The 16,787-nt window shown below is 39.5% G+C and overlaps 1 protein-coding gene and 1 pseudogene across 6 annotated transcripts in view; both read left to right on the plus strand.

The window, feature by feature from the left end:
• Phka1 (phosphorylase kinase regulatory subunit alpha 1) overlaps positions 1–16,787 on the plus strand; it is a 129,312-nt gene that overhangs the window by 87,585 nt on the left and 24,940 nt on the right. For all 6 annotated transcript variants that reach the window (XM_042694854.1, XM_042694855.1, XM_042694856.1 and 3 more), the window contains 4 exons: positions 6,055–6,211; positions 7,288–7,367; positions 10,545–10,623; positions 10,761–10,890. In XM_042694854.1, the coding sequence (XP_042550788.1) occupies positions 6,055–6,211; positions 7,288–7,367; positions 10,545–10,623; positions 10,761–10,890 (446 nt within the window). The remainder of the gene's footprint in view (positions 1–6,054; positions 6,212–7,287; positions 7,368–10,544; positions 10,624–10,760; positions 10,891–16,787) is intronic.
• Positions 14,426–15,448, plus strand: LOC122120616 (annotated as a pseudogene).

The following is a 16,787-nucleotide window of genomic DNA, read 5'->3' on the forward strand; positions in this document are numbered from 1 at the left end:
GATCATTGTTGCATTAGTTCATCCTTTGTCCTGCTGTTTCTGTGATTCCCTTTTTATTCCATAGATCATATAAACTTATATACAAGACAAAGGGTACAGAAAACTAAAAATAAAATAGAAATAATTGCAAACCACATTGACCTTTTTAATGTGCATGTCTTACCAAGTGTCTTTCCTATTTAAAATTCTTAAATGAGTTTCCTTTAAGCAGAGGAAAAGTTCAAAGTTCAAGAGCCTTTTTTGCCAGTAGCAGGTTTTGAACTAAGGACCTTGAACTTGCACTCAGCTCACACTTGAGCCACACATTCGGTCTCGCCATTTTACTGATTAATTGGAGATAGTCTCTTGGACTATTTTACCTAGGCTGGCTTCAAAAAATTATCTTCATGTCTTAGGCTCTTGAGTAGCTAAAATTATGAGTGTGAGCCACTGGCTTATAGTACATTTTATAGTTTTAAATTTTATTTTGTTAATTTCAAGTTGAGACAAGTTGTAAAGAGTACAAAATATTCTGGATGTCTTTCACTCAAATCTCTCACCTATCTGTCTGTCTGTAACTGTCTCTCTCCCTCTCTCTCTTTCTCTTCCTTTATCCCTCCCTTACTCCCTCCTTCTTCTCTATGCAGAATAATGTTTTCTATATGTTTGTTGTATATAGTGTTTACCATGTTTCCATTCCTAGTTTCTTTTTTATTTTTTAAACATACCAATCCTGGACTTTGCACTCAGGTCCTAGTCACTTTGCTTGAGCATTTTTGCTCAAGGATAGCACTCTATCATTTGAGCCACAACTCTACTTCCAGATGTTTTTGGTGGCTAATTGGAGGTAAGCTTCACATGAACTTTTCTGCTTGGGCTGGCTTCAAACCATGACCTTCAGATCTCAGCCTCTGAGTAGCTAGGATTACAGATGTGAGCCATGAGCACCCTGCTTCTTTTCTTTATGGATTTTTTTCATGAATGTATATTGAATACTACCAAACTACTAAATATGAGATGATCTCATGGGATTTTTTGTCTCTGATTTTATATATGTGCTCAATTACTTTTCCCAATTTACCTATGTTGAACCATGCTTGCATACCTAGAATGATATGGGAACCTATGATAATGAGTATGGTTATGGTATGGGAAATCATTTTTTGTAGTACTGTGGATTGAACTCATAGCCTTATTCTTGCCAAACAAACACTCTAATACTACATCTTTAGTCTTTTTGTTTTTAGTTACTGTTTTTGAGATAAAGTCTAGTTATCTTTAACCTAGCTTCAAATGAGATTTTCCTACCTAGCCCTCCCAGGGAGTTGGTTATGTCACCATACCCAGTTGATGTATAATCTTTTTAATGTGTTGTTTAGTATGAAAATATTTTAAAGAGGCGTTTTTGTCTATGATCACCAAGAAATTGGTATATAGTTTTCTTTTTTCTAATTTTCTACTTGTCCAATTTTGGTATGAAGGCAACTGGCTTCATAGTATGAGTTTGGTAATGTTCTACCCCTTTGTCCCTCTTTAAAGATGTGGTAGAATTTAACAGTGAATTTGTCTGGTTCTGCACTTTTTTTCTTTATATCCTCTGTTTAATTTTGATAGAGCATATGAATCTAGAAATTTTTTATTTCTTCTAGATTCATTGGAATATGTTTCCAAAATATTTTCTAATGATGCTGTGGATTTCAGTGTTACATGTTTCTAATATTACTCATTATAATCATTCTCTTCATTTTGGTTAGACTAAAGGTTTGCCAATATTGTTTAAAAGAACCATTTTGTTGTTTCATTGATTCTTTGTATTGTTTTTATAGTCTCTGTTTCATTAGTTTTTGCCCTGGTTTTTATTATTTCTTTCCATCTACTAATTTGGGGTTTGACTTTTTTTAAAGAGCTTCTTTTTCTCAGGGCTTGGAGTGCATTCTTTAAAAAAAATAAATTACTTTCACTTTTATTTAAATTATGATTTCGTTTTTCATTGTAAAACATTTTCAACAATCATGCTAGGCATTTTTATCATTTGAACTAATTAATGATCTGCAGAGGTGGTATTTTTCATGGCTATTTTTTATTGTCAAGGTGATGTACAGAGGGGTTATAGTTACATAAGTAAGGTAATATGTACATTTCTTGTCAAACTTGTTATCCCTTCCCTCATTTTCTCCTACTTTCCGTCCCCCTATCTCCCCATCCCCAAGTTGTACAGATCATTTCCAACATACTGTCTTGTGAATATCGCTGTTGCATTGGTTCCCCCTTGTCCTTTGTCTCACCATTCTGTTGTTCCCCTCCCTTCCCTAATTCAGATAAACATACATACAATACCCAGGGTACCAAAATTGAATTCAGTGACAACAGTGGACAAACCATAGTGTGTGTGGGGGGAACACAAAAGGAAAAAGAATTACATAGTACATTAAAAACAACAATGACAAAGAAAACCTCTTGTGTCCATATCTTGGGGTTCATTTCTCTTAGCATCATCTTATATGGTCATATGTACTTAGATATTGAGCTGTTCTGCTTATCTGCTAAGATTAGCCTAGACATGTACTAATTATTGCAAATAAGGAGAACCATGGAACCTATGTTTCTTTGGGTCTGGCTTACTTCACTTAATATGATTTTGTCCATGGTGCCGGCCAAACTGGTTAAACACCTGTAGAAAACTAAAGTTAGTTCCTTATATATCACCCTGCAACACAATCAACTCCAAATGAATCAAAGACCATGAAGTAAAAGCTGACACCCTGAAAACATTACAGGAAGGAATAGGAGAAACTCTTAAGGCTCCTTGGCACAGGCAAACTTTTCTTAATAAAGACTCAAAAACACAACAAATCAAAGAAAGTTTGGACAAATGGGATTGCATGAAACTGCGGAGCTTCTGCATGGCAAAGGACATAGCTAGCAACATCAATAGAAAGTCCACAGATTGAGAGCCATACAACAGACAAGGGCCTCATATCTAAAATATACTTCAAACTCAAAATATTAAATCCCCCAAAAATAAATCCTCAAAGAAACAAGTACCCCATTACTAAGTGGGCTAAAGATGTAAAGAGTGACTTCTCTGAAGAGGAAATAAGAATATCCAATAGACATATGAAGAAATGCTCAACATCTCTGGCCATAAAAGAAATGCAAAGAAAAACAACATTGTGATTCTACCTCACCCCAGTTAGAATGGCTATAATCAAGAAATCCAATTAAAACAGATGCTAGAGGGGATATGGTTAAAAGGGAATGCTACTATATTGTTGGTAGGAGTGTAAACTTGTTCAACCACTCTGGAAAGCAGTATGGAGGGTCCTCAAAAGTCTAAATATAGAACTCCTCTATATAGTATTTCTACTTCTTTGCATTTACCAAATGACCACGAACAAAGCCATCCTAAAGCTACCAGCACAACTATTTTTATCACAGCATTATTCACCATTGCTAAAATATGGAATCAACCCATATGCCTCTCAGTAGATGAATGGATCAAGAAAACATGGTGTATACATGCCATGGAATTCTATGGTTCCATCAGAAACAATGTCACTGCCCCATCTGGAGTGCATTCTTAAGTCATTTATTTGAGATCTTTCTAATTGTTTCTTGTAGGCACCATAATGATTAATCTTCCATCTTAGAATTGCTTTGCTGTGTACCAAAGGTTCTTATAAGTTCTGTTTTCATTTCATTCTAGGATTTTTAAAAATTTCCTCAGTGACTCACTGATCAAGTCTGTTGTGTAAACTCTGTGTTTGTATAGTTTATGTAGTTTCTCGTAATTCATTTTTTATTATATTAACATCTCAATGTGATATAAGAAATATTTTTTTTTTGGTCCGGTTGTGGGACCTGAACTCTGGGCCTGAGCACTGTCCCTCAGCTCTTCAGCTCAAGGCTAGTGCCCTACCACTTGAGCCACAGCGCCACTTCCGGCTTTTTTTCTTTTTGCTTATGTGGTGCTGAGGAATCGAACCCAGGGCCTCAGGCATGCAAGGCAAGCATTCTACCACTGAGCCGACTTCGCAGGCCATACATTTTTTTTTTGTTAAGACTTGCTGCTGGGCACAGTGACTCACACTTGTAATAGCTACACAGGAGTCAAAGATCGGCAGAATTGCAGTTCTAGGCCAGTCTGGGCAAAACCTTAGTGAGACTTCATCTCAAAGAAAAATCTGCATGTGTTTCAAAACTTTCATCCCTACATGGGAGGGATTTAAAGATGCTATGCTTGGAGACCTTAGGAGAATTATGGTCCAGGCCAGCTCGAGGGGGAAAAAAAACACAAGAAACTCTACCTGAAGAATAACTAAAAGGAAAAGGGTGGGGGTTCCCTCAAGTAGTAGAACACTTGCCTAACAAGCACAAGGGTCTAAGTTCAAGCTCTAATAGTCCCAAAACAATCAAATTTTCTTTACGGCCTAAATTGTAAGCTGTTTTGGAGAAAGTTCCATTGGCTGCTAAGACAGATGTTTATTCTGCTGGGCATCAATGGTTCATGTCTATAATCCTAGATACTCAGAAGGCTGAGATCTAAAGATTGAGGTTTTATGCCAGCCTGGGCAGAAAATCCAAAAGACTTTTATCTTCAATTAATCAGTAAAAACTTGGAAGTGCAGTTGTAGCTCAAGTGGTAAACACCAGCCTTGGGCAAAAAAGCTAAGCAATTTTTAAGTTCAAATTCTGTGTAATATAGCTGTTGATTTATTTGTGCCTCTTGTTTATAAGTATCTGCTCCAAGTTTCAGTTTAGAGACTTTAGATTCTTTATCTTGCCTTATTGATTCCAAAAGATTGACTTTCATCTGATCTATATGGGTTGTTGAGCTGCTTATTGTGTCTAAAGAAAATTAAGATTCAGGGCTGGGAAGGTGGCTCAGTGGTAGAGCGCTTGCCTTGCATGCATGAGGCCCTGGATTCAATTCCCTAGCACCACATAAGCAAAAAGAAAAAAAGCTGGAAGTGGCGCTGTGTCTCAAGTGGTAGAGCGCTAGCCTTTGAGCTGAAGAGCTGAGGGACAGCGCCCAGGCCCAGAGTTCAGGCCCCACGACCGGACCCCCCCCAAAAAAAGAAAATTTAAGATTCATTTTTCAATGATTTTTTTAAAAAAAGCTAAGCAAGAGTGTGAGGCCTTGAGTTGAGCTCCAGTACTGACAAGACAACAACAAAAACCAAGAGTGGGTATTCCATAGCAATTTGTATATCTAGTGTTTTGCTTCATATTCATGAAGGTGCAAGAAGGTACTGTCTGTCTAATGTATAATATCCCCAAATAAAATCTTTGTATTTTTTGTTTTGTTTTGCCAGTACAGGTCTTACATTCTCTCTCAGCTTCCTCTCTTAGCTGACACTCTCCTGTTTGAGTCTCTACCTCTGGTTTTTGCTGATTATTTTGCAGGTGGAGTCTAGAAGACTTTTCTGCCTGAGCTGGCTTTGAACCATGATCCTCTAGATCTCAGTCTCCTGAGTACCTAGAATCACAATTATGAGCCAACATTGCCAGCTTTAAATAAAATTGTCTTTCATTTCAGCTATGTTGACACCTGTAAAGAGGATAAAATAATGCATAGTGTCAAACACAATTTAAGGGACTGGGAAGGTGGCTCAGTGGTAGAGTGCTTGCCTTCTATGCATGAGGCCCTGGGTTCAATTCCTTAGCACCACATAAACAGAGAAAGCCAGAAATGGTGCTGTGGCTCAAGTGGTAGAGCTCTAGCCTTGAGCTGAAGAGCTGAGGGACAGTGCCCAGACCCAGAGTTCAAGCCCCATGACCAAAGCGCGCGCACACACACACACACACACACACACACACACACACACACAGTTTAAACTCAGAAACTCTTGTCTAGATATTGACTAATAAGGTTGACTGTTAACTATAGTTTTACAAGGGTTCTTAGTTTCCTACTAAGGGGGGCCTAGCAAAAACAATGAATGTGTAGCTTAAATGATAGATGTTTGCCTAGGAAGTGTAAGGCTTTGAGTTCAAACACCAGTACCACTAAAAAATAAAAGCAAATACATCCGTTCTAACACAATTAATGTAGTCTCATGTTTCAAATTGCAGAGGACCTGACTGGGACACTGAATTGTATGAGGAAGGTGGTGCCACAGTCAGAGCACTTCTCATTGAATTATATAGCAAGGTTGGGGAGATTCATCATTGGGGCCTGATCCGGTACATTTCTGGCATCTTAAGAAAGAAGGTGGAAGCCCTTGATGAGGTACTATAAATTTTTCTTGAATTTTGTGTATGTGGTTGGTTTTTAAAAAGTTAGTTCCATGGATGGGGTTTTAACTCAATGGTAGAACACTTGCTTAACATGTGTTCAATCTGTATCTCTGCAGGAAGGAAAAAGTTGATTTCCATAATTGTTTTTAAAACAATCACAATCTCTAATCATTTCAGATGCTGACTCTCACAGATACAGTTTCTGCTATTCAGTTAGCTTTCTATTTATGAGTGATAAATATGTTAACAAAGCATAGGAATTGTAGACTTTGAAGGTTCTATAAACCATGAGAATTCTAGGGTTTTTTTAGTCAGTAATGGGGCCTGAACTCTGGGCCTGGGTGCTGTCCCTGAGCTCTTCAGCTCAAGGCTAGCGCTCTACCACTTGAGCCACAGCACCACTTCTGGCTTTTTCTGCTTATGTGGTACAAAGGAATCGAACCCAGGGCCTCATGCATGCAAGGCAAGCACTCTACCCCTGAACCACCTTCCCAGCCTTCTAGATTTTTTTTTGAGATAAGGAATTACTATGTAGCCCAGGATAGTCTTGAACTAGTGATCTTCCTGCCTCAGAGTAGAGTTCTACATCTTTTCTTTATTGCTAGTCCTGGAGCTTGAACTCAAGGCTGGCTTAAGCATTGTCCCTGAGCTTCTCTGCTCAGGGCTTGCAATCTACCACTTGAGCCACAGCTCCACTTCTGGCTTTTGTCTGATTAATTAGAGATAAGAGACTCACAGACTTTACTTTCCGGGCTGCCTTCAAACTGATTCTCAGATCTCAGCCTCCTTGAGTAGCTAGGGTTACAGGCATGAACCACTGGCACTCAGCAATTTCTATATCTTAAGAGTGAATATACAATGGGCTAAAAGATTCTTCATCCTCAAAGATGAAAAGAACTCCTTGTTCCTTCCTAAGAATTCCTATTCTCTGAACATCAAAGAGGAAAAAGTAAGTTCACTGTGTTTTTAGTTGAAGGTAGAGGAAAGGTTTCTAGGCTGAGAAGAGCAGTGTGTTGAAGGAAAGCTGAGGGTTTATGACAATGATAACGATATGCTGTCTCTTCCTAGGCCTGCACAGACCTTCTTTCCTACCAGAAACATTTGACAGTGGGACTCCCTCCAGAGCCTCGGGAGAAGACAATCTCTGCGTGAGTGTGGTGTTGGCTTGGGATCCTTACCTCAGTCATCATGGCTTAGTGTGTTGCTGGATGACAGTGTCCCACATGCACACAGAAACCCATGAGAGACACTCAGCAGGAATGGTGGGTGGGGGCAGATTATAAGTAAATGAAAGAGAAAAGCTCACAGGAAGTAACACTCAAACATTTATTTTGCTTTATTTCCCCACTCAAAAAAAATAGAAAACAACATAAGAAAACAGAAGTAATAATTAATTAGTGTCCACAAAAAATCAGCCAAACTCTGATAAAGTAGAAGGAAGAAGGAGTCAGGCTGGAATTGCAAATCGTGTAATTCCATACTGCTCAAGAAGGAATAAAAGAGGTAAAGGTCAATGTTGAAGGAGAAGGATGGGTACTTGAGCAGAGTGAGGGAGCACTCCTACAAGAATGCTATCATCAAGGTTGCCACTTGCACAATTTTGCCACAGCTTCAGAACATCAGCTGTTCCCTAGCAGTTCTCCAGCAAGGTGGTCAGGGAGGGGGGGAGGAGGGGAGGATGGAGGAGGTGGAAGAAGTGGATTGATAGGTTAGGATGGAAAATGTAATTCTTAAACAGAAGCCCTTTTTGGCCATTAGCCTTGTTAATAAAATTCATCTATACCAAATCTGTTTATGTCATGCCATGACAGTGCCAGTACTTAAATCTGCAGTTTGTATTTCCAAGAAATATTTTTGGAGAATTTTAACTTGAGGAATAGACTGATCAGAAAAATGTATATTTTTCAAGGGAGTAATTTATTTATTTTTAAAGTCATGTGTTTTATTTATTTAGTTAATATATTTTTAAAACCATCAGTTTTCTTTTATTTATTTGGATTTTTTGTGATACTGGGACTTGAACTCAGGGTTTTGGGCTTGTTAGGTTAGGCCATACCACTTGTTCACTGTCTCGAGTATCAAGGAGATAGGGTTCATGGTAGGTTCCCTGCTTGCAAGTTCTACTTCAGTAGACAGCTAGTAAAACAAAACAAAACAACAAAAAGCATTGTTTGTGCTGGTAGTGAGGCTTAAACTCAGGGCCTGGATGCTGTTCCTGACCTTTTGTGCTCGTCTAGTATTTTATGACTTGAGCCATAGCTCCCCTTCTGGCCTTTTTTTTTTTTTTGTCCAATTAACCATTGGAGATAAGAGTCTCACGGATTTTATTGCCTGGGCTTTCTTTGAAGTATGATCCTCAGATCTCAGCCTCCTGAGTTTCTAGGATTACAGGTATAAGCCACCAATGTCCTGGTATTTATTTTTAATTTTTTAGATAAGATCTTACTATAGCCCAAGCTGGCCTAAAACTTAGAATTCTCCTCACTTAAGTTTCCTTGGTATTGGGATTAAGGCATGTGCCATCACATCTGATTACTGAAAGTTTTAAAATTATTATTACTTTTAACTAGTTGAACAAAGGTGTTTCAATTCAACATGTCAGTTTATGAGTTTATCAAGGTACCCCCTTGCATCATTCTCACCTACTCCAGCATGTCTCCCAGCCCCATATATTCCCTCAAGTTTTCTAGTTTATTTGTACATATGCACAATGAGTATTATGATATTTCCCCCACTGTTCCTTTTTCCATTTGTCTGCCTCCACTTCCCCTTAAACCTTACCCTTTCAGATGAGACATGTCTTAGCTTCCTGGTATTCATTTTGTTAAACTAACAGTAATTGTTCAAAGGAGTTACACTATTGGAATCCACCCCTGTGTATATCATACTTTAATCAATTTGGTCATGTGTATATATGCTCATAGCCCTTCATGTTTCTATGCATGTTTATATTTTATATCTAACTAGTGAAAAGTTGATTTTGTAAATAAAATAGGCTCTAGTTACAAAGCTTACTTGGGAATAAATTAGAGAAGTCATAGATACTTTGGTAATGTCCGTATACTATCTCCTTCCTGATTTATGTTGGTAATTTCTCCTGCATCTAAGATGCAATGAGACTCTTAAATGAAGGATTGAAGAGATGTGTAATAGGACCATCTGTCTTAAATGCCATGTGTCAAGTCTCAGTCACTTTGTGAAAGTAGTCCTAACCTTGTGTGTTAGTTTACTTGGGCTGCCATAATAAAATACCACCGACTGTGTGGTTGAAAGGACCGAAATTTATTGTGTCATGATTCTGAAGGCTGGAAGTCTAAATCCTGGTGTCAGCAAGGTATGAAGGACTTGTTCCAGGCATCTCCTTTTGGTTTGTATTTGGCTATTTTTTTCCTATATATCCCACATCTCTCCCCTCTGTGTGTGCCTCTGTGCCATATTGGATTAGGACTCATCCTAATGACTTCACTTTTTTTCTTTTTTTTGCCAGTCCTGGGGCTTGAACTTAGGACCTGGGCACTGTCCCCGAACCTGTTTGTGATCAAGGCTAGTACTTTACCACTTGAGCCATAGTACCACTTCTGGATTTCTTTTTTGAGTAGCATATTGTAGTCTCGCAGACTTTCCTGCACGGATTGGCTTTGAACCGTGTTCCTCAAATCTCATTTTCCTGAGTAGCGAGGATTACAGGCATGAGCCGCCAGTTCTTGACTTAAAGAGACATTTTTATTGTAAATCAGATTGGTTTCTTTGGCACTTTGAGCAATCCAAAAGAAGATGGTATGATCCATGGCCCTAAAATACTTCATGTCAATGAAAGAGTCACAGGTGTGTAAAAAGGTATGAATCTGTGTGTGTGTGTGTGTGTGTGTGTGTGTGTGTGTGTATGTGTGTGTGTTATGCATGTGTGTGTGAGTGAAAGACAAAAGAGAGAGAAAATTATGGCCAGTCAGTAGAACTCTAAAATGTAATTGCAAAGTAATAAATGATTTATAAGTCTTAGCTTAAAATCTGTTTATTTCTTTGTAGACATAGTAGTTACCTGACAAATGTTAAGTATGAACTCTGAAAGTTTATTCTGGACAGATATCATGGGGTGAATATTAACTAAAAAGTAATTGGAGAAACACAAAAGAGAAAAGAGCAGAGTTTCCCTGAGTTGCTGTGGCCCAGGGTGTTTGTGGAGGTGATATATGAGCCTTGGCCACAGAAAGTACTAGAAAAGTACTAGTAGTGATGGGGTATTGAAGGCAGTGACTGGGACTTTTAGTATACGTACTTTTAAGCGGTTGTAGAATTTTGTCATTATTTGCTGTCTTCTTCCTCAGACCTCTGCCCTATGAAGCTCTCACTCAGCTGATAGATGAAGCTAGTGAAGGGGACATGAGCATTTCAATCCTCACACAGGTGAGCAGCATTATGAAGCCAAATCTAGACATTGATATTTTAAGGTTTCCTTTTCATTGATCTGGCAATTTTCAAAGATAATGCAGAGGCATTGTGACATCTGTGTCAAAATTTTAGTCTTTCTGTTCTGTGCACAGGAAATAATGGTGTATCTAGCCATGTATATGCGAACACAGCCTGGTCTGTTTGCTGAAATGTTTCGACTTCGAATTGGTCTGATCATACAAGTTATGGCAACAGAACTGGCCCAGTCCCTTCGATGCTCAGGTATTCCACTCAATAACTGATTCTAGTCGGAATTCACTTTTAATGTAGATCAGTGAGTTTGGGATCAAGAGGAAAAGAGAGCTACAACATTTTGTCCCTAGCTCTGAATCTACATAAGGCACTCTTGCTGTGTATTGTTCACTCAGTACTTATACTTGACGTATTTTTATATTGGCTCTAGAATTTCAAAATCTCTTGGGGGCTCCCTACTCCACATTATTGTTACCAACATTGTTTGGCTAACTTCATTCCTCTGAGTTCTTCAAGGGCTCTGGGGTTCTGACACAGGGGTGCTTTTGGATTCAAGACTCATAGTGTCAGTGTTTTGTCTAATCAATAACATGATCTATTAAAAGAAAATAATACTTTTATTAACATCTAACAAGATTCTTTGAAATTAATTGTATGTATATTTAGCAAGATGACCATGCCAGTTAGAAAAATAGTTGGGGCCTGTAAAAGTTGCAGAGCAGAATTAGGAGGAAGGGTTCTATGGTGTGACTTTTTTCCACTGGAATTCGCTTGATTTCAACAAGAACAGCAAAACAATAAAGCTAAGTGTGTTCATAAACATGCAATTAAGTTTAGAAAGTTGAAATCTGAAATTGTTTCAGTTAAATTTTCCCCTAAACACCATTTTGAGACACGGCCTTGCTAGGTAGCCCAGACTAGCCTCAAACACAAGATTCTCCTGTCTCTACCTCCTAAGTGTTGGGGTTAGGTTTATACATGTGCACAACCATGCCCAGCTGCCAAAAAGTGTTTTGATTTTTTTGGGATTTGTTTTGTTTTCTTCTGTTTTTTCATGAACTCAGGGCCTCATCTTTGTCATTTTTTCAATCCTAAATCCAACACATGAGATAATTTATATAATCTTTCAAAAGAAGAATGCTAACAATTATTTTTACCCATCATGTGTCAGATGTTTTTTTGCTTTACATTTAGATATATTGACTTATCAGTGCTTACAGCAACCCTCTAGAGAACATGTTGTTGTCCACTTTGGGCCAGTAAAGAACAAACTCAGTGAGGTTAAGTACCTAGCCTACAGTAGCATAATTAGCACATGGTAGACTTTGAAACAAAGTCTGTGATTTCTAAATATTTTCAATCCAGCACGACTAGAGATAAATACATTTTGTAATATTCTCCAGCCATGTTATTAAGGGATGTTTTATACAAGAAAACATGGATGATTTAGTAATAAACCTCAACAAGGGGCTGGATTGCAAAGATCTGCTCTGCTCTGTAGCCTTCTTCTGTTTCCGGCAGCTGTGGATGGATGGTGTCTGCATTGTGGATGCTATGACCCAGCAGACTGCTGAACCCGTGCTTTACTTTCCCCAAGGTTGATAGCAGCAGGCTAAGTTCTGGGTGGTTGTCTGCTGATGGAGGGTGGAGGCAGGTGGAGGACTCACAGTCTTTATCTCTAGGTAGTGGAGGCAACCATGCTTTTTGTTTTTTAAAGTTGTTCCCACAGCTGGGTAGTGGGGTGTATCACACACTTCTCCTTTGGATAGACTAGACTTTATGCCTGTCCCGTTATTTCTGTGAAGTAAGAACACAGTCATGGAGGTGGAGACTCTCCCCTGGATTCATTTGGAATCATGTTTGTGATGCACTTATTCTGTAAACTGCAGGTGTTGCTAGACATACTTTTGTTGGCTGCGGTGGGGAGAAGGGGAGAAGGGCCTGGAGGCAGTGTTATAACAGTGTTATCAGGAAGGAAGCCTCATCCATTCCCTAGTGTCAGCAAAATCATTGTTGATAGGCTCTTTAACCTTTTGCTGCAGGCCCTCTTACTTATTCAGGGGATGTTTTTGAGTCTCTTTCCCATCCATCTTGTTGGTCAGCTGGTTAGTCTGCTGCATATGTCCCTTCTCTACTCAACTGTACTGCTTTGAATATCGTTGGTTCAATAAAGGAATTGAAATGCACCAGAGATTGTCAAACATAGAATGGAACTGGCCTTACTACTTTGGATTTGGTTTGCCATTGGCTTTCTTGATACTTCAAATGTCAGGTCAGCTGTATCTTGAAACCAAATGGCATTTACGACTTTGCTAAACACAAACAGGGGGAGCACACAAAGAGCACTGAAGTTTGCTGTGAGGAAGAACTCCAGCCATGACCAAACATTTCCATGTAGTGATGGATCACCAATAATTCAGGCTGTTACTGACTGAAGCACAGGGATAAAGACTTGATAAAACAAGAGAAGACTGAACCAGAACACTCCACCATCCCAAGGACAGCACTGGAAAATTCTACTAAGATGCATGGCTCACTCTTGGGTCTGCTCTATACTCTGGGCCAGGAAGAGGAGGGAGTGGAAAAAAGACAGGGTGGGAGTAAAGCCAAGTCTGAGAGCAGCCACCCTATGTGGGTCACTGTGGGCACAAATGAACGATTGCAGACTTAAAGTGAGACCTCATCTCAAAAATATCTAGCACACAAACAATTGGCTGAGTGACCTTAGTAGCAGACCTCCTGCATGGAACTCATGAGGCCTTGAGTTCAAGCCCTAGTACTGCTAATAATACTAATAATAAATGTAAATAAACAGCACAAAATGATAAATTAGCATATGCTCAAGAGGCCTAACCTCGACTTTTCATTCAATCTTTTCTTCATTAGGAAACTAAAAATAAAACCTCAGTTTTTTGCTTTTACTTGACAGCAAAACTAAGTAGTCACCAAAGTAGCCACTCATGGGCCTATTAATAAGATCTTCTGGTCTTAGAAACATATATTCTGAATTGTTTTTCCTGACATACAATTTTTGCCCCAGTAAGTATTTATGGAATGAACCTTTCCTTGTACTGATGACTTCAGGTTGAATCCACAACTCCTCAGACTGAAAACTTCAAATTTTAATTTTCTAACTTTGATGTTATTTTCCTGAACTATCCCTAACTTTATTGTTTTACTGTTCTTGTTGAAATCAAGCAAATGCCTGTGGAAAAAATTACATACACCATGGCTTTCCTTCATATAATTCTGCTCAGCCACTTCCACAGGCCCTAACAATTTTTCAGGCTTTAGTCCAGTCAGAATAGTATTTATTTTACCATAACAAGTATAAGACAATGAAAAAGGCAGTTTTGTGACACTCACCGTAGTCTCTGGCATGCCTTTTTACAGAAACCTAAAAACATATAATTATCACTAATTTATCAGCTTCTGGTTATGGACATTCAAACAACCAGAAGTAATCCTTTTATTCTGGAACTTCAATGATATTGCATTTTCTCCCCTACATATTTTTCCAGTTGGCACTACCTCTCAGAAAAGTTTCTATAGCATATAAATATTGTAGGCTTGTGGCCTGGGCATGCCCAGTTTGGGCTCCGTGGCACTGACCCTGGAAGCACCCAGGCAGAGCTGGCGGCCTGCCTGGTTCAGAGGGTAACCGAGTGGGTCCCCCAGGGAGGACAAGCACCTGGCCTGATCCTCAGAGGCAGGCCAGGTTGTGGGGTTCCTTCATGATGAAAGATTCTGAGATACTTCTGCTATCTTCTGTGTAGCTGACAGTCTGGGTGGTGAGGAGATGGCTGACCGTGTCAAAACCCTTCTTCAGGACCTTGGAAGGGAATCAAAGACTCCATCTGGAGTATTTGTACCATCTCAAAGCTAGATGCTTGAATCCAACAAAAGAGAGAAGAACAGGGGCAAAGAAGGGCAAGTAGTGTCCTGGCCCAGAGTATAGAGCAGACCCAAGAGTGAGCCATGCATCTTAGTAGAATTTTCCAGTGCTGTCCTTGGGATGGTGGAGTGTTCTGGTTCAGTCTTCTCTTGTTTTATCAAGTCTTTATCCCTGTGCTTCAGTCAGTAACAGCCTGAATTATTGGTGATCCATCACTACATGGAAATGTTTGGTCATGGCTGGAGTTCTTCCTCACAGCAAACTTCAGTGCTCTTTGTGTGCTCCCCCTGTTTGTGTTTAGCAAAGTCGTAAATGCCATTTGGTTTCAAGATACAGCTGACCTGACATTTGAAGTATCAGGAAGGAAGCCTCATCCATTCCCTAGTGTCAGCAAAATCATTGTTGATAGGCTCTTTAACCTTTTGCTGCAGGCCCTCTTACTTATTCAGGGGATGTTTTTGAGTCTCTTTCCCATCCATCTTGTTGGTCAGCTGGTTAGTCTGCTGCATATGTCCCTTCTCTACTCAACTGTACTGCTTTGAATATCGTTGGTTCAATAAAGGAATTGAAATGCACCAGAGATTGTCAAACATAGAATGGAACTGGCCTTACTACTTTGGATTTGGTTTGCCATTGGCTTTCCTCACATTAATGCAGTGCTCATATATTGTTAGTGGTTGCATTTTCTCTATCCTCTTTCCTTTATTCATTATCAGCACCAATGAAGCAAAGACTCCTGGAAAAGCATACCTTTTCCAGTTGTGCCTCTTCTCCTTAGTGGTCTTCTTAAGCAACAGACTCTTCCACAAGACAGTCTATCTGCAATCTGCCCTGAGCAGCTCAACCTCTGCAGAGAAGTTTCCTTCACTGAATCTATCTCCTGCCAAACTGAAGGCTGCTACAGGCCACTGAGATACCTGCTATTCAGAAAGGATCGGTGGGATTGGATGGAAGCTGTGGTAGCTCTTTTCTCTGTTCTCCTCCCCCTGCCAGGGCAGACAGGATCCACCTGCCAAAGGCCATCTACATAGTCTTTTCTATTTGTGGAGTTTGAATTTTTGTCTCTGGTGCACATAAGGCAGAATCTTCTTGACACCATTATGTGGCTTTTTACCACTATCGTGAGTCTGAATGGACCACGGCTCTTTTCTAGTATTTACTAGCCCCCATGGCTGGATGATTTGACTACTTCCTTTTTCTGTCTGTGCCATTTACCCTCCCAACTCGCCTTCCTGCTTTCCAGTACCCTTGGATGAATGCATTTTGTAATTCTAGCAGTTATATTTTGTGGATTTGTTATTTTTGTTGTTTTTCTGTGAAGCACATACATTGGATGTGGGAGGTATAGGAGCATCTCAGTTGCTCCTGGATACTTCCTTTATAGCCATCACTGTCTTGTTTTTTGTAACTCAGATTAGGTTTTGGACTCTCTCACTCTACTGTTAAAAAAAAAAGAAAAAGAAATAAAAAGATAAAAGAGCCTGAAGAGATGGGACAGAAGGAAAGATGTCATAGCCAGATTAGCTGCTTTGAGGAATACCTTTCTTTCTTCTCCTTGAAAGGCGAATAGGCTTTTTTTTCCACTGGTACATATAAAGTTCCCAACCATAGGGAGGTACCAATTCTGGACAAGTGCCACTGCAACACAGAATGCTCAGGGAAATTGAACTTTTCCTCTGGAGAATGGAAATTTATGGTTGGCCACTGCCAGATCAGACTGGTATTCCAAAGGATTATGGGTGCTGCAAATACGAATTGAAGATGTAAACTTACTGAACCCATTAAGCCTGTGGGAAAAAATATGGTAGGCTTATATAGGTATATATTAAGGATACAACTCAGAATGGAGACAGTAGGGTATAAGGAATATCTACTGGGTGGCGTTATTCTAATCCTAACCTCAGTAGAGAAAAGGCAAACCTTGTTCTGGAGCTTACGCTCAACTTGGAAAAAAAATAGGCTAAGATACCAAAGAAAGCCAACCAGGTGGGGCTGGGAAAAAGGCTCAGTGGTATAGTGCTTGCCTTGCATGCATGAGTCCCTGGGTTCGATTCCTCAGCAACACATAAGCAGAAAAAAACCAGAAGTGGCACTGTGGCTCAAGTGGTAGAGTGCTAGCCTTAAGCTGAAGAGCTGAGGTACAGTGCCCAGGCCCAGAGTTCAGGCCCCACGACCAACCAAAAAAAGAAAGCCAACCAGGGAAAAATTGGTTAAATACCTGTAGAAAATTAAAGCTATATCCTTATATATC

The sequence above is a fragment of the Dipodomys spectabilis genome, unplaced genomic scaffold (genome assembly GCF_019054845.1).
Source record: "Dipodomys spectabilis isolate Male_0828 unplaced genomic scaffold, ASM1905484v1 ptg000176l, whole genome shotgun sequence".
Lineage (NCBI taxonomy): Eukaryota > Metazoa > Chordata > Mammalia > Rodentia > Heteromyidae > Dipodomys > Dipodomys spectabilis.